Source organism: Penicillium nucicola, assembly GCF_028828085.1.
Source record: "Penicillium nucicola strain IBT 29836 chromosome Unknown utg000010l, whole genome shotgun sequence".
Classification (NCBI taxonomy): domain Eukaryota; kingdom Fungi; phylum Ascomycota; class Eurotiomycetes; order Eurotiales; family Aspergillaceae; genus Penicillium; species Penicillium nucicola.
This window is the reverse complement of record NW_026643134.1, coordinates 1264072-1287260: the sequence shown is the minus strand read 5'-3', so window position 1 is coordinate 1287260 and position 23189 is coordinate 1264072. Positions and strand designations below refer to the sequence as shown.

General features: G+C 48.0%; 12 protein-coding genes across 12 annotated transcripts; 7 read left to right on the top strand and 5 right to left on the bottom strand.

Annotated features, from left to right (window-relative positions):
• Positions 1–2703: 2703 nt before the first annotated feature.
• N7511_009042 (GMF family protein) lies at positions 2704–3419 on the bottom strand (the record flags this gene model as incomplete). Its single annotated transcript, XM_057131419.1, has 4 exons — positions 2704–2895; positions 2955–3085; positions 3239–3338; positions 3417–3419. The coding sequence occupies 4 exons, from the start codon at positions 3417–3419 to the stop codon at positions 2704–2706; spliced, it is 426 nt and encodes a 141-aa protein (XP_056979407.1).
• A 224-nt stretch (positions 3420–3643) lies between these two features.
• N7511_009041 (flavin adenine dinucleotide pyrophosphatase) lies at positions 3644–4830 on the top strand (the record flags this gene model as incomplete). Its single annotated transcript, XM_057131418.1, has 3 exons — positions 3644–3829; positions 3893–4059; positions 4197–4830. The coding sequence occupies 3 exons, from the start codon at positions 3644–3646 to the stop codon at positions 4828–4830; spliced, it is 987 nt and encodes a 328-aa protein (XP_056979406.1).
• An 868-nt stretch (positions 4831–5698) lies between these two features.
• N7511_009040 (Ras family protein) lies at positions 5699–6586 on the bottom strand (the record flags this gene model as incomplete). Its single annotated transcript, XM_057131417.1, has 4 exons — positions 5699–5937; positions 6046–6321; positions 6408–6522; positions 6575–6586. 4 exons carry the CDS (start codon positions 6584–6586, stop codon positions 5699–5701), a joined length of 642 nt encoding a protein of 213 aa, XP_056979405.1.
• Positions 6587–8463: 1877 nt separating this feature from the next.
• Positions 8464–9339, bottom strand: N7511_009039 (shikimate dehydrogenase family protein; the record flags this gene model as incomplete). Its single annotated transcript, XM_057131416.1, has 1 exon — positions 8464–9339. One exon carries the CDS (start codon positions 9337–9339, stop codon positions 8464–8466), a length of 876 nt encoding a protein of 291 aa, XP_056979404.1.
• Positions 9340–9578: 239 nt separating this feature from the next.
• On the top strand, positions 9579–10481 carry N7511_009038 (shikimate dehydrogenase family protein; the record flags this gene model as incomplete). Its single annotated transcript, XM_057131415.1, has 1 exon — positions 9579–10481. One exon carries the CDS (start codon positions 9579–9581, stop codon positions 10479–10481), a length of 903 nt encoding a protein of 300 aa, XP_056979403.1.
• A 267-nt stretch (positions 10482–10748) lies between these two features.
• On the top strand, positions 10749–11504 carry N7511_009037 (putative pathogenesis associated protein Pep2; the record flags this gene model as incomplete). The annotated part of the gene is made up of 2 exons (XM_057131414.1): positions 10749–10876; positions 10931–11504. 2 exons carry the CDS (start codon positions 10749–10751, stop codon positions 11502–11504), a joined length of 702 nt encoding a protein of 233 aa, XP_056979402.1.
• Positions 11505–11619: 115 nt separating this feature from the next.
• N7511_009036 (sugar phosphate isomerase/epimerase family protein) lies at positions 11620–12621 on the bottom strand (the record flags this gene model as incomplete). Its single annotated transcript, XM_057131413.1, has 1 exon — positions 11620–12621. The coding sequence occupies one exon, from the start codon at positions 12619–12621 to the stop codon at positions 11620–11622; it is 1002 nt and encodes a 333-aa protein (XP_056979401.1).
• A 700-nt stretch (positions 12622–13321) lies between these two features.
• Positions 13322–13570, top strand: N7511_009035 (uncharacterized protein; the record flags this gene model as incomplete). The annotated part of the gene is made up of 1 exon (XM_057131412.1): positions 13322–13570. One exon carries the CDS (start codon positions 13322–13324, stop codon positions 13568–13570), a length of 249 nt encoding a protein of 82 aa, XP_056979400.1.
• Positions 13571–14691: 1121 nt separating this feature from the next.
• On the bottom strand, positions 14692–17026 carry N7511_009034 (putative pentafunctional AROM polypeptide; the record flags this gene model as incomplete). Its single annotated transcript, XM_057131411.1, has 2 exons — positions 14692–14898; positions 14954–17026. The coding sequence occupies 2 exons, from the start codon at positions 17024–17026 to the stop codon at positions 14692–14694; spliced, it is 2280 nt and encodes a 759-aa protein (XP_056979399.1).
• A 532-nt stretch (positions 17027–17558) lies between these two features.
• N7511_009033 (fungal specific transcription factor domain-containing protein) lies at positions 17559–18372 on the top strand (the record flags this gene model as incomplete). Its single annotated transcript, XM_057131410.1, has 2 exons — positions 17559–18332; positions 18355–18372. 2 exons carry the CDS (start codon positions 17559–17561, stop codon positions 18370–18372), a joined length of 792 nt encoding a protein of 263 aa, XP_056979398.1.
• Positions 18373–18823: 451 nt separating this feature from the next.
• N7511_009032 (uncharacterized protein) lies at positions 18824–19268 on the top strand (the record flags this gene model as incomplete). The annotated part of the gene is made up of 2 exons (XM_057131409.1): positions 18824–19125; positions 19175–19268. 2 exons carry the CDS (start codon positions 18824–18826, stop codon positions 19266–19268), a joined length of 396 nt encoding a protein of 131 aa, XP_056979397.1.
• Positions 19269–21328: 2060 nt separating this feature from the next.
• Positions 21329–22242, top strand: N7511_009031 (uncharacterized protein; the record flags this gene model as incomplete). Its single annotated transcript, XM_057131408.1, has 3 exons — positions 21329–21888; positions 21940–22017; positions 22071–22242. The coding sequence occupies 3 exons, from the start codon at positions 21329–21331 to the stop codon at positions 22240–22242; spliced, it is 810 nt and encodes a 269-aa protein (XP_056979396.1).
• Between the last annotated feature and the right edge of the window lie 947 nt (positions 22243–23189).

Genomic DNA, 23189 nt, shown 5'->3' with positions numbered 1-23189 from the left:
ATAATTCTAGGAGAGTGGTGTGGCCCTGCACTAGGGTTATACGTACCCCCCCCTCCTCGTGTTGACACTATTCCGGTCACCTTTCTAAAATACTCAAAATAGTAAAGTAACAGTCCATAATCCAACAGTGGAGGTGGGATTTAAGCAATCGGAGAATCGAGCAAGATTGTCGATTTCTAGGGGCGACACCGGTGTTTCGCTGACACCTGGGCAGAGTGTCGATCAGGAGAGGCTACGACCGGGATTTGGATCACTGAGCAGATCGTAAACCCTTGGGGCTTAGAACGCTTGGTCGTTGACAGTGACAGGTGGACCATGGGGAATCATTCAATTCTTATTGACGGCGTACTGATTATCGTATTCAATCCCATAGGACCAAGAACAAGCCGCGCTGACCGGACTATTGGCAGTATCGATGGACGTATACCACACCGTCGGGTCATTGAAGAAAAGCAAAGACCAGATCAAGATCTGCCGAGAAGCCTGGTCAATCTATACCGGCCTATCACGGGCATCTTGCCGACCGTGACGAGTCATGCATGGGAAATTGGAAGCGCAAATCACCCCGTTCGTCTGTTCGCGATGAAAAGAGTAACAATCGGCACGGTGAGTTTAGCGCATTGGGACACTACTGCAAGCTAACAAGTCCAGGGTTGAACATCGCTTTTTATTGCTTGTTGCTCAACGGTTCCACTACGTGCTGAAGGAACTGGACCGAAAACAGGCTTGCCGATGACTTTCTTCACCTGTCAGATTGGGGAAAACCGTCACTTGTACAATACAGTCATGTATGTTGCATACTGTAGTGGTCCATGCAGGAGATACGCCAACAAGAAAAGGGTGAAACACGGACACAATTAATGTCAGAGCCCACATGATATAAGCTGAACCATTCCCCTGGAAATTAGAGTGGTTCGTACTAAGAAATGTGTTTCTTGGTCTGGGCTTCCCCTTGTCATCTCGGTGGAGCCCTAATGCTCGATGCTGATTGACCGCGTCTTGGTTTAGGGGGAAATGTTAGATCCGATGGAATTTGTCTTGGATTTTACCTAAAGTACTCTTTGCTTTTGGTCTCATCTAGAGATTTCTAGTGTTCCCACTCTGATCGATCTATAGTTGCGATCGTCTTGACTCTTGCCTTTTCCAGACGCGAGTTTCCCTGTCTTCCTGTACAGCCGTGCCGCCTGCATGCATCATGTGGGAGTAGATGCAAGAGTGTGGGAATCTAGGTGAAAGGCTTTACTTTACAGTAGGTGAAATGGGTGAAATAGGTGAAGTGGGTGAAAAACAGTCAACTGCCCACCTATGTAGGTGCACAGTACACTCCCAATTAGGGCCACCAATGGAGGGTCGACATTTCTCACACCTCCAAAAACCACTCGTTTTATGTTCAGTATAGAAGTCTCCCAGCATTCCAAGTGCAATCACTGCGCCCCCTAGTCCCGGCACAGCGGTAAAGCAACACACGGACTGCAAGCCTTCGCCCCCTTTGAACCACTCTGCTGGTAATGCCTGCATTGCCGAGCTGAGTTCTTTGTTCCTCTCCGACTTGGTCAGATCCAGAACTACAGTAGAACCTGTGCATCCGAGTACGAGCAACTTACCCACCTAGGCGCCGAATTCCTCACTTACATGTAGGTGTGTATCCAAGAGATATGCGCCCACAGATACAGTAGATCGTGAACACAAAGGGTAAAAATATCAAATCAGGAGTGACCTGCACCTGAGATTGACGTACCATGTGGACCTTTCCCGCTCGCTCTCGTTCTTCGAAGTAGGAAGCTTGGCGAGTAACTGATATGTCCTGTTTGCGAACGAGGGGTCAAGAGCTGATCCATACTGTGGTCGGCGATCATTTCTGTCTAGGCCAATCAATTGTTTCTATTACAGTCCACATTCGCTTGGGAGGATAATGTGTAGTCAATATTTATGCGGAGGTGTCGCCTCTGATAGGGCTGGATTTCGTCTCCTACGGTGTAGACTTGAACCTGAAGCATGTAGGCTGAGATGATCGTCATTGATTGACTGGGCTGGCAATGGTTGCACGGTGGAATGGGACTATGCTGCTAGCTGATTACCTGGCTAAAGATTGGATCGGATTGCGTAGGTAGATGTGCCTTGTTGTCCACCAGTGGTAGGCCACGATCAGGATTAAGCAGGAGAGATCGTATCAAATGAAGGAGAGTATGCGTGGATGATTGGAACAGAACAGTCAGGGACTGATACAGTCATTCATTCAACCGTGCCAGTTTAATAGTCTCCAGCTGAGAGACAAACTCGGCATCACCGACTGGAGACAGACCTCTTGCCTAGGCGAGGGCTGTGTTTAACTGGTACAGACTGACAAGATCTACCGCTAGCTGAAGGCGCCGGACACCGTTGCAAATCATCGACATGACAGATCACAAATGCCAATATCAGGGAATGTGGGATCGACGCCAGCCCCAATTCCAACAATCCCATTCAATCCAAGCAAGACTGAAAAGCAAAGAGTTATCATTCGACGCCCACATATGATGTATATGTGGGTGCGTGGGCGATATTCACAAGGTTTAACAGGAGAAATCCAGTCAGGCTGGTAAACGCCCTCTATACAAAAGTCCCAGATGCCCGTGTCCGGGGGTACATGTCGGGTCTACCCGATCTATCATCGGAAAGACTCTGCCCATGCACTGTACCTTTCCTTGAAACCTGTTGGCCGGCTTAGTCCGACCCTGTCAGCTTGGACTGGATGCTGACGATGTCCTCGTCGGATTCGACCTCGATCACCCGGTTGACTTGTGCGCTGGTGCGCATCAGCTCCACTGCGTTGGCGTATGACATCCGTTGCATCGGATTGCAGTTCTCAGGGAGCCAGTAGAGCAGGACGTAAGGGACGGAGGGGCGTCCATCTTTCTGTGAGGGGAGGTTGTTTCAGTATATCGCAATCTCATAGGCTATTTTGGACAGCTCACGGTTGTCATGGGGTAGCTGAGAAGAACGAATCGTGGTGAGGACTCCGGGAGGTCGTCGGCTAGATCCTCCATCTTGGAGTAGATCTCATCGTCTTGTGGCCGGATCTCTTGAGTCTTGTTGTCGATGATATCTGCACGGTGCCGCTTGTTAGCATACGAATCAGGGTACCTGCAGATCTTGTACAGATATTATTCAAGTTCTTTATGCAGTCATTGGAGACAAGGCTGGTATTTTCTTCAGATGCGCGAGATCTGTCAGAAAATGCAAAGCTAGGGGCTCGTACAGATGATAGCTTGCGCATCCTTCGCTCGCGATGTTCCTAGGCGAAACTTGCGCAGCTTCTCCTTCGTCTCCGGAGAGAATGAATATAACCGTGAATCAGACTAGAGATTATCAGCGATCTATCACAGAGGCACGCGAGCGGCGCTGACGTGGACACATCAACATGGCATGACTCTCACCATTGTGGACAATATATGACAGCACAGGGCGAAAAAGAAACCAAATAAGTTCTTTATGAGAAGCGTAGAGATGTGCGCACAGTAATCTCAACAACAGTTGTTACCAGTGAAATGGCGATGGAGTGTAGCGAGAAGGAAATGCGAAATGCGCAATGCGGGCGGAGATTCCCCCACCTGATCTCCTTCCAACATCTCCAACACTCCAACCTTCTGGTATAAATACCTCAATGCTCAGCCGACTGAACCTCCTCACACGCCACTTCTCACGTCCATTCGCTTCCTCTCATCCCTCCACAATCCTCTCAACCCCGTCCCTGACCCCTCCCCGAGCTCCGTTCGCGATGACATCACGCGCGAAGACCATCCACACGGCTGCATGCCTCATTATCGGCGATGAGGTCCTCGGTGGAAAGGTGAGTAACGTCCCATTGAGAGACCATTAGAGGATACACTGTCTAACATATCCCCTTTGGCAGACCGTCGACACCAACTCCTCGTTCCTAGCCAAGTTCTGCTTTTCCCTCGGCATGCAGCTGAAGCGAGTCGAAGTCATCCCAGATGACGAGGAAGATATCATGGAAGCCGTGCAGCGCATGAGCTCTCGCTACGACTTCGTCGTTACAAGCGGAGGCATTGGGCCCACGTCCGTACACCCCAATCCACTCCCAGTCTCAGTCGCTTGACTGCCCTCTATTCCTGTCCCTAGTCCCGAGACCGGAGACCGCCTAATGCAACCAACAATACCCAACATCCAGCTAATTCTTCTATTCAAATCCACAGACATGACGACATCACATATTCCGCAATCGCCAAAGCCTTCAACCTCAAGCTGCAACTCCACCAGCCCGCCTTTGAGCGCATGAAGCGCCTCTCCAAGCCACACCCCATGCAACCAAACTTCGACTGGGAAACACCCTCGCCAGGCTTAAACGCCAAGCTGCGCATGGTCGAGCTCCCCTTCGACCCCAAGATCCCGGCCGAGGAACAAGCAGTCTTCGTTGCGGATGACATGTGGGTTCCCATCGCCGTTGTGAACGGCAACGTGCACATCCTCCCCGGAGTACCGCGTCTCTTTGAGCGTCTTCTTGAGAATCTGAAGCCTAGTCTTGTTCCCCGTCTTACGGATCCTGAGGGTAAAGGTACTTTCAGGTGCTTGATTAGTACGCCATTGCCTGAGAGCGCTGTTGCACCGTTTTTGACGGAGCTTGCTGCTAAGGTTGAGCCGAAGGGTGTCAAGGTTGGTAGCTATCCTCGTTGGGGAAAGAAGCGGAATACTGTTACCCTTGTTGGGGCTGATAAGCCCCTCATCGAGTCTTTGATCGCAGAGGTCGAGAAGGGTGTTCAGGGTAAGCTTGTTTCCAAGGAAGATGAGCTTGACCCTCCTTCCGACTCAGAGCACGTCTACAGTCAATAGGCCCATTGTCTCTTTATCTGTTGGCTCCGGGTGAATTGCGTATTTTCTCGTAGTAGATGACAATGTTTATACTAGACCCAAGAACTGTTAGAATGCTATATCAAAACATTGCCGGCAGATACAGATCGGATAGATTGCACTATGATAGATGGCATAGATCTCTCCACACCGAGAGATACGCCATCTATAGATTCTCAAACAAGACACGCGCCATAGTAATGAAGAGCAAGGAATCCCCTTGCCGTGAAATAACATATATTGACAGCCGTGTCGTCTCGTATCCCGGGACCGACAAAGATAATAAGAGATAGATAAAAAACACCAAGGATCTTTCGCAAGACTTGAAACAATGGATAAAAGAGATAAGGGCGCAATTCGGACAACAAAAAGGGGAATCAAAATGTTTCGTGAGACGAGGTTGGCGTCAGGGTCTTCAACGTGAATGTGAGCCTCGTCCGAAAGAACCACGAAAATAACAACCGACACAATTCAACAGGCCACTTCAATTCTGTGTTTTCTCTGGCTTGTTTCGCCTTTTCTTCTCCCCAAGGTTATGCGTTTGACGGTTGCTTTCTGCCGGAAGTAGTCGTGCTGAGTATGTGTTCTTTCATGGCGTATGTATTCTGAATGGCAGAGGGGTGTAAAGGGGGGTTGCAAATGCAGATGCAAATGCGAATTAGGCGCCATTGTAATCAGATTCCAACTTTCCAAAGGAAGAAGAAGTAAGTCTCTTCCCTTATGTTTAATCGATGCATTCTCAGTGTGGTAACTCTCCGACAATCGTGCGCGCTGCGTGGTCGGGTACTTCGGGTTCTTTCTCGCGGCTCAAGGACATTCACGGATTCGACGTTTTCGGGTTGTTCTTTTTTTACATGACCACGCACTTGGAGCAGCAGCCGGCGCTCTCGCCGGGCTCGCTGACATCCATCTTGCCCTCTGGTGCGCGGGCGCCGAACGCGCCGGAGCCCGAGGGGTACGAGGACATTTCCTTGTTGTAGCGGCGGATTTCACGGACAAGGTCGTAGAAGGCGTTCTCGACGTTGATACGGGACTTGGCGGAGGTTTCGATGAACTTGCAGCCGAACTGGTTGGCGAGCGCTTCGCCCTCTGTTGGACGCGATCGTTAGCTATGGAAATTCTAGGGGGGGGGGGGCGATGGAATAATAGGGGGGGCTGGGGTTGAGAATGGGAGTGGTGTGATGGGAGAAAACATACCCTGCTCGGAGACTACGCGCTCCTTTTCCAAATCGCACTTGTTGGCAACAACGATGATGGGGAAGTAGTCCTTGTCCTTGACGCGCAGGATCTGCTGTTGGAAGGTCATGATTTCTTCAAAGGATTGGCGCGACGTAATGGAGTAAATCAGCAGGAATCCTTCACCGGTCCGCATGTACTGTTCCCGCATTGCCGAGTATTCCTCCTGGCCAGCTGTATCCAGGACATCCAACAAAGCGACCTCATCGTCAATAACGCACTGCTTGCGATAGGAATCTGTGGACACGGTCCGAATCAGCGCCGCTTCATGGCGGGTTTCCCCAGGATACCAGGGATGCGATCTGCGCAGTGTTGGAGCTCACCTTCAATTGTTGGGTCGTACTCGTCCACAAAGTGGCTCTGGATGAGTTGAATGGTCAGGCAAGACTTTCCGACGCCACCGCCGCCGACCACCACCAGCTTGTATTCTCGTAGGAACTGTAGAGCTTGGTCAATGTTGCTCCTCATCCTTGGAACCGCGAGAACTCACCTTTGAGGCCATTATGGGGGATGAGTGTAGGAGGAAAAAGGGATGAGGATCCAAGTTCCGGGATCCACAAAAGGGTAGGAAGAAAACAGTCGGTGGAGAAAAAAGAAGTTCTGGGGAAAAAGAAGAAGAGGAAGGGGGCGAAGGGGAATTCAGGAGATGGTGGGGAGAGTTGATTGGGTAAGGTATTTATCTCTTCAATTTACGCAGATTGCCTTAGATTGCTTTCCCCTATTCTATATGTTGTGTTCGTGTCTGGTTTTCTGCTCTTCTGCGATGCTATCTTATAGGGCCTTCCTTTCTCCTTATGTTTGCGACCTTCAGCTTTACGCAGCTCATGGCAGTATCGGAAATAGGCCCCCTTGGGGAGGGTGATTGGACACGTCCACAGACAATTCAGTTCTACACACATGTTTAGGTGCCCACTTGGGCTTGTCTCCATCACACTAAGAACTAGCATCTGAAAAAAGACCCGCCGATCTTCTGAATTTTCACTCCCAAGACCTGCGACAGTCACGTAACTGCTGCATGTCGGAAATCGGGAAATTCGATGCATCGTTTTCGCTCAAATCCAGGATTTGAGACTCTGAAGCCAAAGGCATGGACCCTAAGTTTGTCTGCAAACCCCACTAAGCCATGTGTAGGGTCACATTGGAAGGGCTTAGCGGTCGCCTGGAATTCACCCCTCCTTTTGAGTTATAGTTATAGTTATACTTCAGTCTGTTAGGTTCGACAAACGTCATTTGGCGTTGTGATGGTTCACATCTGTCTTGACTGAAAGTCTCAACTTAGGGCTTTGTCTTTCCTAGGGAACTCAATTCCCACACAATTGAAACTAATTATAGGAAGTCTTCTCGAAGCCCAATCGTCGAAATTACAATGTCGTTAGTCGAGATGCTAATTTCCACCCGAAGATAAGCTAGACACCTGATCAGCAAGGCTGCAGGGCTCTGGGTATATCCCGTTGGATTTATAACAGGGTGCAGAAAGATGATTGGTCAGACATATACCAAACAGTATGTGATTGATGGCTTTGGCTGTCATGCAGGTGTCGCCTTCCGGTAGGTAACACGACGAACTGTGTTTGGGAGGCGTTTGGTGGCTGTGGTGGGATGGTAGCGAGCCGCACGGCAAAGTTTACTATAGTCCAGGTAAACTCATGCTCGGGCAGTCGCTTAGGGATTCTAGACTCCATAGAATGCAATCGGGGATTTTATTCTATGTATTAAATTGAACCAAGTGTATCATAACAGCTTTCCATCAAGCGGAGAAATAAATATAAGTGCATGCTGTAGAGCCTAGTTAGCTAATGACATATCAATGAGTAAGTATTTCCAGCATTCATGACTAGCTGCTTTACACAGAAAAGAAAACAGCTGGAATGGGATTTCCAACACACTATGTACATGTAACCCGAGAACAAAAAAGTGGTCACACTTGGACCGGCGCCTCGCTAAGTTAGCGCCCAAGCCAGGTGTGGCCAGTAATATCGTATGTGATAGTGCAAGGTAATTTAAGAGTGACTAGAAACCCAACAACTACGGGGGTGAAAGGTGGTAAGACATATGCGATGCCAAATAGAGTGAGGGATAGTATTCTCAGTCACTTGTGTGAAGTATTCTGAAACCAATCCTTATTCCTTGTCAATACCTTCCGTCCAGCCCAAGTCATGTTACCAAGCATTAGCTACATACTACATTGATGTTTCAGCCACTGTTCTAGAGGCCTCTATCCCCATGTGAATATAAATATTTGGATCATAATCTCAGCGATAGTGTCTGGTACCCTAAGCTCATCATTCTCCCACTTGATATCCGTTCCTAAAATTCTTTCGAAGCACGGTATACAAGATCACCAGATATAATGGGACAAGAGGAACAAATTAGGATATCTCAAAGCATCCCCCCTGTAGCCTTCGCAGGCTCATGTCGATCCAAAGCCAGAACAGCCTCCGTCATCACGTCTTTTGGGGGCTGCAGTCCGGTCCACAGCACAAACTGATCAAAAGCCTGAGCAAGAAGCACTTCAACACCTGAAACAGTATCCCAGCCATGGTGTCTTTGAGCCACAGTAAGAAGAGGCGTCTGTCTCGGCTTATAAGCCATATCAATACAAAGACCTTGCTTCCCAAACAACGACGCAAACTGATCTTCAGTAGTGGTATCTGCAGGAACAGTGCCAACAACAACATCTGGTTTCTGTGGCAGATCCGAAAGACCCGACAAAACATTTATTTTGAACACATGGCCAAAGTCATCCCTCACTTTCTCGGCAGTTGACAAAGTGCGGTTCACAAGGTAGATATCTTCCACTCCCGCTTTGTACATTGCGTACAGGGCAGCCCTTGATGCACCACCGGCGCCAATGACAAGTCCGACTTTGGGTGGTTGTTGGATTTTTGCGGAGTGGGCAGTGATGATACTGTACAGACCAGACCAATCTGTGTTGTCACCGATAATGGTACGCTGGTTGCCCTCGCCTTTAACAATGAGCGTGTTGATAGCGCCAATCAGTTGAGCTGTCTCGGTCAGTTCATCACAGAACTTGTGGACTTGGAGCTTGTGTGGCATGGTAACGCTTGATCCACCAAAGGCATGATCTTTTATCAAGCCGGCCACTCCGTCGATGTTGTCAGATTCGCGAATCGTGTAGTTAAATGGAAGGCCATAATGTTGGAATGCGGCATTGTGGATTGTAGGCGAAATACTGAATGATATTCCCTTGCCAAAGATGTGGAAGTTTCTGGGGGAGTCATTTCTTGAGGCCATGTTGATTGATATGAATAAATCAGAATATTTTGCTATTTTGAAACGCTCCAAGCCTCATTTTATAAAATTTATCCGCCTCAGTAGGCCCTCGTCATCTCGAAGTATGGGTGCAGATCCATCGGCTATGAATTTAGACGATGTGGGGACATAGTATAGAACCATCGCCACGGAATAGAATGCAATGCGATTGTACTTTTCTCTTACAATTATTCAACCAGGACTTTCCTCAATCTCAAGAAATGACTCTCCATCTCGTGGGAGTGGGTGTTACGCACTCTATCGCCTACAGCATGCACAACTATATCGCAGCCTCCCTTGGCCTTCCCTGGAAATTCTACTCTACGGAGTGTCCTACAATTGAGGATGTTCTCAAGCTCGCAAAAGCTCCGACTACGGCCGGACTGGTAGTGACGATGCCATACAAGAACTCGATTATGAAGCATCTTGACGAGCGGGATGATTTGGCAGACATCATTGGCGCATGCAACAACATCTACTACAAGCAAGGTAGTCAGCGCCTCCTCTGTGGCACAAACACCGACTGGCGAGGAGTCAAGGGCTGTCTCCTTGAAAAGGGCGATGAGAGCAGAAGACCGTCGGCAACCTCGCCTGCCCCTGGTCTGATTGTAGGAGCTGGAGGTGCGAGTCGTGCTGCTATCTATGCTCTCTCAGAGCACTTGCATTGCCACGATATTTATGTCCTGAATCGTGATGACCAGGAGGTGGTCAATCTCATCCAAGATTCACGAAAGCTACCGAATCCTCCCAACATCGTTCATGTAAAGAGCCAGCAGCAAGCTGAGGGACTGGCCAGTCCGTACTATGTTATTGGCACAGTACCCGATTTTGAGCCCCAAACCGAGACTGAAATTGAGGTTGCGGCCATGCTTAAGTCTTTCCTGTCGCGTCCTGACAAGGGAGTGTTATTGGATATGTGCTTCAAGCCCAGGCGGACCAGAATGATAAAATTGGGCGAGACTTTGAGCTGGCCATGTGTGGAAGGAACACATATCATTGGCTACCAGATTCATGAACAATGGCGTTTGTGGGCTGGGGACGAGTGTTTGCAGAAATTGGATCAGAAGGGGGCTTGGGAGGTTTTGCTCCAGGCAGCCGAGGAGAGCAAGGGGATTAATTTCTAGAATATGTTTCTATCGTATAGTTCTAACTTGGGTTTTTTGACTCATACGAGCCATGTTCTTCTCTAGAGTAGATCTCCCAAGTTCTACGCTGTTCGACCCGAGGGCTTCCAAATGATCGTGACGCTTTCCCCCACTTCTCCGCACGGGGGGCAAAGGCGGCAATGGATTGAACCGAAGACGGTTACCCGTGATGGATATAAAGACATGCTTTCGGCGAGCAACTGTCATAGAAACTAACACACTAAGTCGGCTCCTCAGAATATCACAATGCCTGACTTGCATTCATTGCCCAAGGGTACCTGGCCCGAAAACGCCATCCGCAACAATGGCCCAGATGACCTCGTCCTAGAGCGCGCGAAACTCCGCGAGTTAGCCGAAGGCTGGCCTTGCTACCGGTAAATATGATACTCAACAGACGAGCCTAGACCGATTACTGACCACACTTCTAGTGATGCATGTGAATGGGAGAACTTCGAATCAATCTTTCACCCCGGAGCCTATGTCTACACGACATGGTCCGGAAGGGTCTCATACAAAGAATTTATGGAAGCATCGAAAGGTGGCATGGATAAAGGAGCCTTCATTATGCACCGATGCCACGGTGTGACAACAGACATCACGCCGGACGCAACTCGCGCCGTCACAAAGATGAAAGCGACCATTACGCAGCGATTCATAATCGACGGGTTCGAAGTCGATGCAGAGGCTGATTGTCGGTTCTGTTTCTTTTTTGAGAAGATCGATGGACGCTGGGGTGCGCGGTTTGTTCGGCATTGGTATGAGAAGGATAAGCTGTTACCTGTTATTCCGAACCAGTTCCCCCATATTGATCTGGAGAAACTTAACTCTTATCCTGCTGGATATAAGTGCTTGGCTTATTGCCAGGAGCTGACTATGGGGGTCGCTGTGTTGAGAGATATGCCGGGGCACAAGAGACATGTTGGTACTGCTTGCGGGGAGAAGCATGATTTATTGTATCTGCTGGCTAAGGATTGGCTGGATGGCAAGGAAATCGATGTTTAAAATAGTAAATTCAAGTCTTGGAATATGTTTGATTGTTTTATATAAGTTGTATAATTTCCATGCATTGATCAAACTCGATGTCGAAGAATCTCACGTGGTAGTAAGATCATGATCTTCATTGATTGAGCTGGAGTCTTTCTTCCAATTTCTTCCAGGACGCGATACCTCTGTTCGCATGATCATCCGGCACAGTCTTGCCCTCGTATGCCATAGTCCGGGAGAACAATTCCATTGAAATCCATCCCTTATACCCCAGACCAAAGACAAGCGTCTTGGCAATCTCCTCGACTGGGAGATACGCTCCACGGTCCTCCTCATACATATAACACCTGGCGTTCCGAGACCAGTTCATTCTTGCAGGCTGACCTTCCACGTGGTAAGGATGGCCCGCAACCAGTGGCGACTCCATTCTCTCCGCGTCAACAACCTGAATGTAAAAGACCTTGGAGGTATCAACCTCAGCTACCATCCTTTCAAGCGAGGCTTTCAGATCTGCATCAGCATTGGCAGTCTTGCCAGTTGGCGAGGCGGGATCAGCCCACACTCTTCCGGCGATATTGAACGTGTCAAGACACATTCCAAAATTAGGTCGGTCGACGCGCTTCACGACATCCCACAGTTTTTCCCATGTATCAACATGTGTACTCCAGCACAGATTCTCATACGCGAACCGAACAACTGGGGATTCGGCAGCTCCCATATCCGCAACCTCTCTCAAGTCGGCGGCGATGATATCGAAATCGTCGGTGAGTTGTTCTGCCGGAAGAAAATTGGCCGGGATTTGGATGGTAGTTGTGCCTAAACGCTTGACGAGTTGGAGCCAGAATTCCATCTTTTGAATCAGTCGAGCATGTTGCTCTCGGTCTTTGAGGCCTTCGTAGAAAAGAAATGGCTGGAGGCCGATGATTTCGAGACCTTCGGTCTGACAGACTTTGTGGATATGATCTGCTGCTTGGAGCAGTTGATCTGGGACTGGAGAGTCATTGCATAAAAATCCTCGTGCAATGTATTCGAGGTCTTCGTAGAAGATTTCTATTCCTTTGAAGCCTGCTTTTGAGGCTTGGTTCATCTTATAATCGAAGTCGTGAAGCCACGCACGCCCTAGCGAGACGCTCATGATGGCGGGTTGGTAAGTCATAATTGCTGGCAACGAAGAACTGTCAAAATAACCAAATCTAGGATTCTTGATTGTTGTCGCAGAGTTGGACGAATAGTTATACCAGGAGTTTGATTTATACCCCAAGTTGCGGGGCTGGGTAATGATTTAGCCTACCCCGGAATTCATGGCCGATGCTGCGAACATTCAAAGCTTAACGGCTAATTAAACGAACTAATATCGTAAAGTGATTTTAATACTGGAGCTAGACCACCCTTAATGAGTCATTCATTCTGAGGCGGGTTTTCATTCTCCCATGGCTTTCATGGTTGGACACGCGGTGTTCGCTATGCAGGCTTGAAAAAGAGTACGGCGTGCTACAACGGCTATTAACTCAAAAGTCACATACAAACATTCTACCTCGATATGTATGCATATTTCAACAGCATGTCCTTAGGTAGAGTAATCCGATTCCACTTTAAAATGAGTCTTCAGAGTATTTCCGCAATATCCGCCTTCCCGGGGGAAATCTCACATATTCTGCATCTTGCGCGAATTAATCGATTTCTTTCATTTAGTATGTATGACTGCCGTGAGGAATAGTGTTTTATCTGGCGCTGTACTGGCCGCCACAAACAATTGTAGAAGCTTTCATTTTGCCCAAGGACCTAGGAATAATGATATCAAGAAGACCGGAGAGTCGCCCACGACAAAGTCCATTATGGCAATTGCATCCATGACAAATCTTCTGATGTCCATCGCCGCCCTTCAATTGGTTGAGCGTCAAATTGTCCAACTTGAGCAGAATATCTCATTCCTGATTGCTGCTTTGGCCGCCCAAGAGACTGTGATAGGTTGGGATGCAGCAGGCCAATATACTACGCATAAATTGAAAAGTGCCATCACTGTTCGTTCCCTCCTTACCCACGGCAGTGGAGCTGGCAATGACACGAGTAACAAGGGCCCATGATCGACAGGTCAATCTCGTTGCTACGGTCAACGAATGATTTGACTATCCTCTGTTGTTCGGCCCTGGTGCCAGCTGGGAATACGGGACATGCATCGGTTGGGGTAATTAATAGGTCAAAAGTCTCACCGGAAAAACCTTCGAGAGCTATTTTAAAAGATGTCTCAAGACTTAGATCCCTTCCGGCGCGGACCAATTTCCTGTCAAACCTTACTCAAGTTCGGCTATTGCGGGAACTACTTCCACTTTTTTTTCAGGTATATTTGGCTTAAATACGGAATTCTGTGCGAACTTAGAATCCTAGAGACAGATTCAAGTTAGCTTGCCACTTCTAAAAAGGTCCTCCCAAACGAAGCCTTGATTCCAGCAAACCTCGGCCTCCAAGTCGTAGGCCTCGTCTCTTTCTCGGCTGAGAAAGTGATATGAGTCCAACACAAGAATCAAACCCTGAGACGAAAAAAGCCAAAAAGGTACAGATACTCCGAGTCTAATAGTAGATCGAAGTGTTGACGTTACTCCTAGCATGCAGTTATGAGCACCGGACACAGGCAGCATACCCTCTACAAGCCAGGTCAGGTGCAGCAACACCAAAGTTTGCTCGAAATGTACGAAAGAATGAAACAGCGGCATCTAAGTCTTATGCGACAATATCAACTAGGGGAGCGGGATATATTAGCTCTTCAATCACGAGTGCAAGAGCTTGAAAACGAGCTCTTTCTTCTTAAGCTCGCTCACAGTGATACCCCATCTGATTATCTGAAAAGATCGCTGAATCAGTACGACATTACACCAGACCCACGGGAAGAGCATTTCGAGCATAAGACGCCAAAATCTGTTTAAGAATTCTCACAATGAGACAATTCAAGTTTTCCACAAATTATGGTCGGGGTTCAAAATCCAGCAAGCCATTGCTTCGCTCCTTTCTACGACATTCACGACTTAATATTTGGTTATAGTATGATCTCAGTTAAAATTGAGTGTCATATCGTGGTTTACCGGTAGATTTACGCTGCATGAAGATGCGTTTCCCGTTTTGCATAGAGATTGTGGCATGCTGTTTGAAGCAAGGTGGAGATCGAGCTACTCACACGAACTCTAACAATTACCGTAGAGCAATAGTTAAGCTATGCATGGAAATAACCTCGTCTGCTAGCCTCTTCTTCCACCACTCGCCGCATCACATGGACAGGGGCTGGCCTTTTGGTGAACAACTCGTACTGCGCAATACCTTGTTTGACAAGGACTTTCAGTCCGTCGACGACAATCCATCCTGATTTTGACAGCGGCAGCATCTGCTCCATCAGTGACGTTTTTAGTGGACCATATGCAACCTTGAAGATATTATTAGTTATGGGCTTCATCTGTTGTCGCCTAGTTAGATCATACCTCAACGAAGACACCTCCCGTTCGACTCTCAAGCCACTTGTCGGAAATTTGGAAATCAATTGGCAATTGGCTGTCGACATCTTGGCTAGGGATGCATGATACAACAATTTTCGGTAGGCGAGCTTGTGTTGGCCAGGGATCCTTAATCGACTGAAATACATCCACTTGAAGAGCGCTATCGCCTTTGGATCTTGCCCAGTGATTGTAGTAGTCGGCAAGCTTCTGTGAGTTCGAGAGGGTTCTGTTAAAAATAAAAATTTGCCGGACTCCTAGCTGATAGCACGCGTAGACAGCTGCGTGAGCCATTCCACCAGCTCCAATGATCAGAGCGGTGCTGCCATCACGGATAGCGTTTGCTGGAGATAGATGGCCATATATGCAGTCCTTGATTCCGATAAAGTCCGTGTTATACCCTCGCCAGAAATACTGTGTATGTCCATTGGACTGGTATTTATGCTCTAGTACCACGGTGTTCACCGCGTTTATATCCCTTGCGTCTGGATTGATTTCGTCGAGACAGGATAAAACCTCTGTCTTGAATGGCAGCGATATTGCTACCCCAGTAAACGGGCTATCAGACGAAGCGAAAGATAGCATTTGCGGAATTTTTTGAAAGCTCTCGATGCTTTCAGCTGTGTACTCATGCGGCAATCCACATGCGGTATAAGCTGCTTGATGCATCGCCGGTGACAGGCTTTTGGTGACGTCTTGTCCGACGATAGTAAATGAACTTTTCAAGATTAAGGAAAAGTTCTGGAGAGCCTGTTGTGTCTCCATTAGTGGAAGACATGGGTTTCCACAACAGGGGGTAACAGAAACAGGAGACAGTGTGGGATTCAACAATATGGATGCCCGTCCTGTTGTGCTCTCATTGTATGCGGTCACTGAAATTCCCAGAGAATTCATCATATTCTGACGAAATACGGCACATGAAAGTGTGTTTTCCGAAGAACCTGTTTTACCAATGAAGCGGATAGCTTCAAATTCCAGTTCCTTGACCTGTTGATGGAGAATATGAATATCGGGCGATGACTGAGTCGATCCAACAGGCTCAGATTGATTACACACAGCAATCAATATCGTCAGGCCCTTTGTCGATCGAATATGTCGCAAACAGTCCATATTGCCCACAAGATGGCAGGTGAGAGCTTCCGGGGCCATGCGCAGTGCTATTTCCACAACGGCAGGAAACTCCGAAGGGTCGTTTTGTGAGTTTGGTCTGATATCGAGAATAATAGGGACTCGTGTCTGCATCCTGAGAGTTGTTATGTGCCGTGAAAGTCTTGCCACACCTCCTTCATTGAGATCCTCTTCTTTGAGTGTAAGATTTATTGCATCGATTCCACTGTCCAAAACCTCCAATTTAAAGTCAGATTGATCCAATTGACCAAGAGACATCATTAGGGCATATGTATGTGTTGCAGAGAAAGCATTGACAGAGAGGAGCTGTTTTGGGAGATTTCCGAATATGCGATGTAAAAACGTGGTGAAGACACGTTCAATCTCTTTCAGTTTTAGAGGTGCATGGGGCTGACCCTCAGTTTGTTTACTGGATGATTGAGTGGTATTGAAGAAGTCGAAATTGGAACATTCTTCAAAAAAAGCATTTCCAATTCTCAGCACACGGTCGAATTTCTCTGGGTCTGCCTCGATAAATTGGCAAAGAAATGCCTGTTCTCTCCTTATATATATCACGGGATGACGTTGTGTGAAGGACTTTAACAATTGTTTCTGAGAGGCACTTGCCGTAGCCCCCAGACCAACTATCACACAGCCATTTTGATGTTTTGACAGAAGGTCCTGAGATAGTTCCGTTTCTAACTCGCGATAGCGGGCATACCCATAGGTGGCGATGAACTCCTGAGGAGAAGATTGAATCTTGCTGTGGAAGAATGCCCCAAAATCGATGAACTTTCGTCGAAGAGCGACAGAGGCCATAAGCCCCAGCGTTTTCTTTCCTGCTCCGACAAAACCAATCAGCAAGATGGTTGCATCGGCGTTGTATCTCCGGCTGATAGGTTGTTCATGAGAATCAGGTGCTACTGGAGCTACTGCTAACGATGTTGGTCCCATCTCCAATGAAGAGATATCAAAAAAGAAGAAGCCCTGTTATGAGGATTTTCAAAGAATATCAACTGTCGAATGAGATCTTGTGCATTTACCGCGGATTGAACGGCTAAATGTTATCCGCTCACGTGATGTAATGTAACCCGAACATCATTCCTTGGTTAATAACATCATCAATTGCGAGACCCTGGAGTGCATGGAATGACAGATGTCCGACCCTCGGCCCTCCAAACGGCAGCGGATCTGCCGGGCCTGTGATCAATGTCGTCGACGAAAGTCCAAATGTGATGGCGAACAGCCGAGTTGCTCGATCTGCCGGGGCGCTGGTCGAACGTGCACCTATCAAAACGGCGGTGGGAGAAGAGGGCTACCGCCTGGATATGTGCGGAGTCTGGAGACAATACTCGGACTTATCATTCAGCATGTTCCAAACAGCGAGGATGCAATTTATGATATTTTGTCTAGATCACGAACCAATAGCCACTTTTTTGCAACTGATCCTGCAAAAATATGGCGAAAGTCTCGACTAGCCAAAGAAATGCCCAAGCTTCTTGATCAGAATTTCGAAGAAGACTCAATGATAATTGTCCCAGATGAGTCCGAGTGGGACACGATTGAAACGACGAATAGATCAGACACGATTCCAGCTGGTACCATGGCTACAAGCTCGAGACTGGATGATACTCTACAGCAGCCTACGCCAGGAATGGAGCTGCGACCAATCGAAATCGTTGACTCGTCGCTTCCAGTGAATACATTCGAAATGCTACAGGCATACTTTACCTATACGCATTGCTGGCTTCCGATTCTAGAACAGCATGATCTATTCCGGGTAGTACACACTGAATCCTCGCCAGAAGGTCAAGATAATGGATCACGACTGGTTATCTGGGCAATTGTGGCATATCAATCATGCATGGAGAATGATGGCGGTACCACGAAGCCAAACATTGTACTGATCGAACAATCGATCCATTCTCGAATCATGGTGGAATCCTCAGGCTTGAGACTGGGCCACGTTCAAGCTTTGATTATTCTAGTTCTCTGTCGCTTGAAGATAGGAGATATCTCACATGCATGGAGGCTGGTTGGCCTGGCTTCTAGAATGTTGCAGACATTGCCTGCAAGTCTCAAACAAAGCCGGTACTGCCATACTTTTCATGGATGTAATTTTCTCGACAACATTCTATGTGCCCTTCTGCGAAAGTCTCCTTCTTTGTCTTTGGAAGAACAAAAACAAGAGGGCCCGGTACAAGAAGAGAGCATGGAGGAATGGAATGTCTGGCCATCATTCCAACAAGGACCAGGAGATGTACGCCGAAACACTCACAAAGGACCCCTTCGGTCATTGAGCATCTTCAATGATATCAATCACCTCATGGTGTTTCTGACGCGAATATTATATTTACCTATCAACATACCACCCGAGGAATGGAACGATCTATCAGTCAACATACAAGCTAAGCAGAAGCAATGTGTGGAAAGGCATCCATATAATAATAGTTCAGAGAACGCCACCCCCCGGTCCTCATGCTGCATCTTGTGCTCGAATTTTTGATGCTGACCCTCCTCCGCCGAAATACAATGGTTGAACTGAGCGGGAGGATCCAGATTGAGGCGCATTTACGATCAACGCTCCGACTATTAAAGTTGTACATTGAAATGAGTGGACCATCAAATACGTCGCCACTACTCAGCTGTTTTGCGCTACAATGCCAGGGATGCTTGGCCAATATATTTCCCGAGCCTGAGAGCGTCGAAAGAAGAATGATTGAAAACCAGTTTGCGCCCTATATATCAAGCATGCAGACAGCAGCCCTCGAAATCTTGCTCTCTGCCCAAAATTTGAAAAACAAAACCTCGATTTCCCAGGGTTCAACACTCACATCACAGGGAATGTCACCAAATATTGTTCTTGAAAACCTTGTCCAACCGTTCTCAGCAGGCCTGCAGAGCATACAGTCTCAAGCGCCGGCTTCTTCTCTTTCGGTCCATGTGACTGACCCTTCTCTTACTTCGACAGAAGCACCAGGTGCTAGATATCCAGAAGGAGATGGATTTGATGCACTGTTTGAGGAAATGGTGACTTCGGTTCCTGTAAACAGGTATTTGAATCCGCCTGGAACAATGATTTATATGCTCATTTTTCTCTAGACAGGAGTCGGCCTTTGCCCAAAATTTGGGCTTCTGTGCCGATGATATGGATACAGACTTTTTGGAACAACTTCAACAACTACCCGAAAGTTGAATTGGAAAACCGACGAGCACGATGACTTGTGTCATGGGAGTAATTATATAAAAGGAGCAATTCAGTGCAATAAAGTATCAACCTAAATACACTTAGGTCGCGAACTGTGCCTCGTTGCTGAAATACAAAGTTGGCGGGTATCGGATGGCCAAAACAAAAAAAAGATTGCCACTGATAATACAGAGGGAGGGACTGATAAAAACAAGTACCAGCAAAAAGACAGAAAGAAAACAAGACGAAAAAGAAAATGTAAAAAAGAACTCCGATAGGGGGAATCGAACCCCCCGGCTGTCGTGTGAGAGACGACGATGTTAGCCACTACACCATATCGGACCGTTAATGAAGAATTAACCTGATTTAGTTCTGATCCTTCTGGTTTAGCGCTGACGGTCCCTGTGCGTGCCCGCGCGTGGTTCTATAAAGACCCCTCCATCGCCCCAGCTGACTTCTATTTATTTTTCGCCCGCCCGCTTCTCAGCTCGCCCGTCTTCGTCAGTGCTCTGCTGATGAGGCATTTCTGCTATTGATCCGGATCGCCGAACTCCGTACCCCCTGGTGTCCCTTGCTCGACCCCTCAACTGCAAACTGCGCTGCTTTCGCTCATCTGGCCCCATTCTCTCAGCTCCCAACATTACAATCGACATGAGGCAATTTCGCCCTTGGTCTGCTGTGCCGACCTGTGGATCCGTCGCCTCACACGCCCATCGGCTAGCCAATCGTTGACCTTCCGTGCATCTAGCCTGGTCTGATAGCGTTCGCATCATTTCGGGATTCAAGGAAGGACTGATGGGAACGACTGGCGAGCAGAGCTCAATCAATCTAGTGATGATGACATTGGGCGATGATGCGCAGACTTGCAGTTCTCTAGGAATAGCAGCATCATTGTGGTATGATCTCGGGAACGCGGCCGTCCAAATCCCGGGGATCTACGCAGTCCCGACCCCTGTCACCAAATGCGCTCTGTGACCGAAATCCTCGTTGGCTTCACGATTGATTGGTATAGGGGACGAGATAGACGGATGAGGAAACATGGTTTACTCCTGTAGCAATAGCGTCGCGTGGACTGGAGATGATGGGCGGCCCGTTTGTCTCCGTGTTCGTCCGTCCTGCGCGTTCCGTCTTCTGTCCTGGGCCCTGGAAGTGAAGAGTAAGGTCCGATCTGCGTTCAGGCTGTCATTCCCTTCAGCACTTGAACTATCTCATCATCACTCGGCTGGATCTTGTTGGACAGGTCAAGTGGCCTAAGGGCAGCGATGTATCCACCCTGCGCCATTTATGGACAATCGCCTTTATATAGCGGGGCTCTAAACCTGCCTTGGGGATGTAAAGGTCGAGTAAGGGCCTTATCAACCTTGGCTGATGGCATTTGTGTCGTTTCAAACTGAGGAAGACCGGGGTGGGACTGCCCTCCTTCATAAGCTCTAGAGCAACCGACAGAGTGCGTGCTGGCAAAGCGGCTAGCTTTGTAAGTTGGCGGGTTGTCATTGCTGCTAAGGTAACATGTGTTCTCGGTCTGGTCAAAGACGACACTACTGCATGAAGCGGAGGCATAGCAGAGATCTATGCAGTTTTCAAGGGTTGAAACCGACTCGATGTTGAGATAAGGCGTGTAGTGGCGCATTATATAGCACATGTAGAAAGTCTGGTTATCTTGTAAGCGGCTGACTCGATAGAAAGATATTAGAGATACCGTATAGGCTGACATAGATTTGACCATTGGCCTCGGGACAGGTCATGCTGCAGTGGCTAGTTGTTATACTGGGCTGCTTGGTGGCCGGAGGGATAGTCGAGAAGGCATAAAACTGGCTTCCGTAGGAGGTTGGTTGGAAATATCCGTAGTCGAGGAGATTACAGTAGAGGGTGGAGGGCTCGAACGAGACACTAGAAACCGTCAAACAAACAGTACACATCGCTGAAAGAAAAAAGGTTGATATAGGAGAGAAATTCTGCCGCAGAACCGGAGAAAGCAAACTTTCTTGGTCAACATGCGATCACTATCACGTTACTCTTCTACCCTCACATTTCTTTTACCCTTTGTCCCCATCTCCAAGCTACCTGCCATGGATTCACCAATGGAATATCTCACCAATCTTGAAGGAACACAGGTCACGTTTGATGCCGTTGCGGAACCACCGTTCAACTTCCCCGCCCAGAAATGGATAATACTTGAGAAGCTCGGGGAAGAGTCGAATCGCCTGACAAAGGAAGACATCACCGCGGAGCTCGGACCCTCAGACACCACCGGGAAGTTCCTATGCCGACCTGCCAGTGAGGTAGACGACAACAGGCGCGCATTTTTACGCATTTACCAACAAGTTCCTATAGCTGGAACTGAAACGAAGAAGGCCGCCGTACGGGCTAGCCAGGCCGTCGACACCCCTCCTGACCATCCAGAACTGATCGCTTTCCGGACATTCATAAAGCTAGACTGTGACGTTGTTCCTCGACTACTAGGCTATCAACAGCGCCAGCAAGACCACGACGAGGGTGTTCCCGGGGGATATATCACATACATTCTATGGGAAAAAGTCGCCGGCGAGTCTCTTAATTTGACCGAATTCTGGAGGCTCCCCTTTGCCGATCGCCAGGCCATCCGCGATCAGTTTCGCCAAGTCTATACGTATGATTATCTAGTGACCACAGCAAAAAACATTGAGCTAACAGAGAGCAGAAGGTATTTACTATGCGGTTACATGCCATGCATGGCTGGTCCATCGAAGATCATTTATGACAAGTCTAGTGGTCAAATGTGTGTCTATGCGAGATTATCCATGTGGAATATTATAATCTAACTATCTCTAGGCACATCTGCGGTTTCAAACTCGCATCTCCGTTTGACGAACCTCAACAGTGGGGTGATATTAACTACTTCCAATACGGACTCATCCAACCCTCCGATAGCCGATTCGACTGGGAAGGAACACCACCCGAAACGGCGGATTGGATCGAAGATGTCAACGGCTGGACGTGGTGAATATGGAAACAACCACAGCGGGATACAGTGTGAAGTATGATCCGCCATCTTGTTCCTTCCTGGCTGGCTTAGTAGAAAAATATGAACCAAGGGATTGCTGCAGGTGCAATAAAGGCGTACTATGTCAGATGTTACTTGCAATTTATTGAAGTCTGTCTTCATTGTCTCAGGTTCTTGCTTGCATGACTGTATTTGCTATACACGAAAGTATTTGGGCAGCACACTATGATTAACGCCGTCTGATCCATTGACTGCGAGGAGTGGGATTGGAAATCGGCCCCTGGGCTTCAGCAATGGTAGCAAGATACAGAAAACATTGATTGAAGGACAACACGGGTCCGGTAGACTGATTTTCGGGGTCTAGAGGCGCATATCTGACGGATGATTTGATCACGGGGGAATGCTCAATTCTCCAAGTTGATCCGACCTGACTTTGTCGTAAGAATATGGTCTGGCGGTAATTGGTGATGAAGCCATACACACAACCAAGGTCTAACATGTATGAAATAGGTTGCGCAAGACCTCTCGCAACAAAGTTGAATTTGTAGCACACAAGTCAAGTCGATGCTCCATCAACCACGGTACCTTGACTTCGCCGACAACTCTTAGTTGCTGCGCATTGGCGTTTTGCAGATCGGGTAAAGAGAGCATGACCACGTCGGGGGTCTTGCTGTATGCAAGTCCAGTGGACTTGAAGTCCCCTAGTGCTATATTGATTGATTGAGCCTCGAATACTGCACCAAGGACCTGTCCAGCAGCTTGCTGGAATCGAGCATAAACCCCGGCCTCATCTCCGACGAAAACTTTCTCATTGGTGAGATTTCTGGCTTGGATGCTGATCTGAATCACCCGGTTACTCCACTGCTGTGTATCGTAGACATTTTTGACAGAAGTAGTGAATCCTGTCCATGGCAGAAGTGGGCCAACGAATCGTATTTTATGAAGCG